Below are 1,234 nucleotides of genomic sequence, written 5' to 3'. Positions count from 1 at the left end.
ACTATATCGGATTCATATCGGTATCGGCAGATATCCAAATTTATGATATCGGTATCAGACATAAAAAAGTGGTATCGTGCCATCTCTAATTTAGACCACTGCTGAGGTAGAAATATTGTCAACCCCATTTTCAAGCTAGGTGAACCTACTATTCTCTACTATTTTCTCTGTGTCCTTTGTGAACTAACCCTTGGTCAGAACAGCGTCAGCTTTGGAGTTTCCCATTTTGGCTGCACTGATAAGATGTGCAGCAGTGATTGGCTCTGAGAGTTTCATATCCATCCCCTCCACCTTCAACAGATCCTCTGTAAAAACAAACAAACACACAAACAAAAAAAAACAACACATGGATAATGAACATGGATAATGGATAAATGGAATGAAGCCACTTGAGACATACAACAAGAAGGGTTATGCTTAATTACTTCCTGACGTCGTTCATTCCTGTGCTGGATTTAAACTGACTTTACAGCTTAAGAAACAGGAACTAGCATTGCAGGATACAGTTTTATCTAAATAATACCAATCTCACTGTTTACCAGATTATCATGTGATGGATGACTGAGTTGCTAAACAAAAACTCAATAAATATATATTTGTTTAAAAAGATTATAGAATACAACATAAAACCATAAGAGTTGAGGTACAATTTTCTCTACCCCATCAAGAAAATACATGCCCCAATTTAAAAACAAACAAACAAACAAAATAACCGACCCCGGCCTTCTGTGTAAAATGTAAATAAAAACAGAATACAACACTTTCCCAAACCCATAAACCCACATTTTACTCAAAACAGAAGATATAAAATCGTATCAAACATTTTAACAGAATCACTTTACTATTTAATGAAAAATATTTGCTCATTTTGAATTTGATGCCAGAAACGCGTCTCAAAAGTTGGGAACTAATTATACTAATATTAACTGGCAACAGGTCAGAAACATGATTGGGGATAAAAGGTTGACCACTCCATCTATCAATGCAGGTTAAATCTCTATCACTCAAAAAAGGAGCCATGTGTTAGCATCTGCTTAAAATTTCCTGGGTAAACACTACTTAGGCTACTTCTGTGCTTACATTGAACTTATGCTGTTTCAGTACTATTGCACTATAATGCTGATTGCTGCTGCTACCACTTAGTGTCAATACATTCACACTCTTGGGTAGGGATGGGTACCGGTGTCCGGTGCCATGATGGCACCGGTTCTGACATAAACGGTAGTAACCAGAC

The 1,234-nt window shown here is 36.8% G+C and overlaps 1 protein-coding gene across 3 annotated transcripts in view; it reads right to left on the bottom strand.

The window, feature by feature from the left end:
- Nucleotides 1–1,234, bottom strand: part of gne (glucosamine (UDP-N-acetyl)-2-epimerase/N-acetylmannosamine kinase) — a 25,792-nt gene that overhangs the window by 4,818 nt on the left and 19,740 nt on the right. For all 3 annotated transcript variants that reach the window (XM_005736317.1, XM_005736316.1, XM_005736315.2), the window contains one exon: nt 189–305. In XM_005736317.1, the coding sequence (XP_005736374.1) occupies nt 189–305 (117 nt within the window). The remainder of the gene's footprint in view (nt 1–188; nt 306–1,234) is intronic.

The sequence above is a fragment of the Pundamilia nyererei genome, unplaced genomic scaffold, assembly GCF_000239375.1.
Source record: "Pundamilia nyererei isolate P.nyererei 1_Seehausen unplaced genomic scaffold, PunNye1.0 scaffold00068, whole genome shotgun sequence".
In the NCBI taxonomy this organism is placed as follows: Eukaryota; Metazoa; Chordata; class Actinopteri; order Cichliformes; family Cichlidae; genus Pundamilia; species Pundamilia nyererei.
This window is presented reverse-complemented; position numbering and strand designations above follow the sequence as displayed.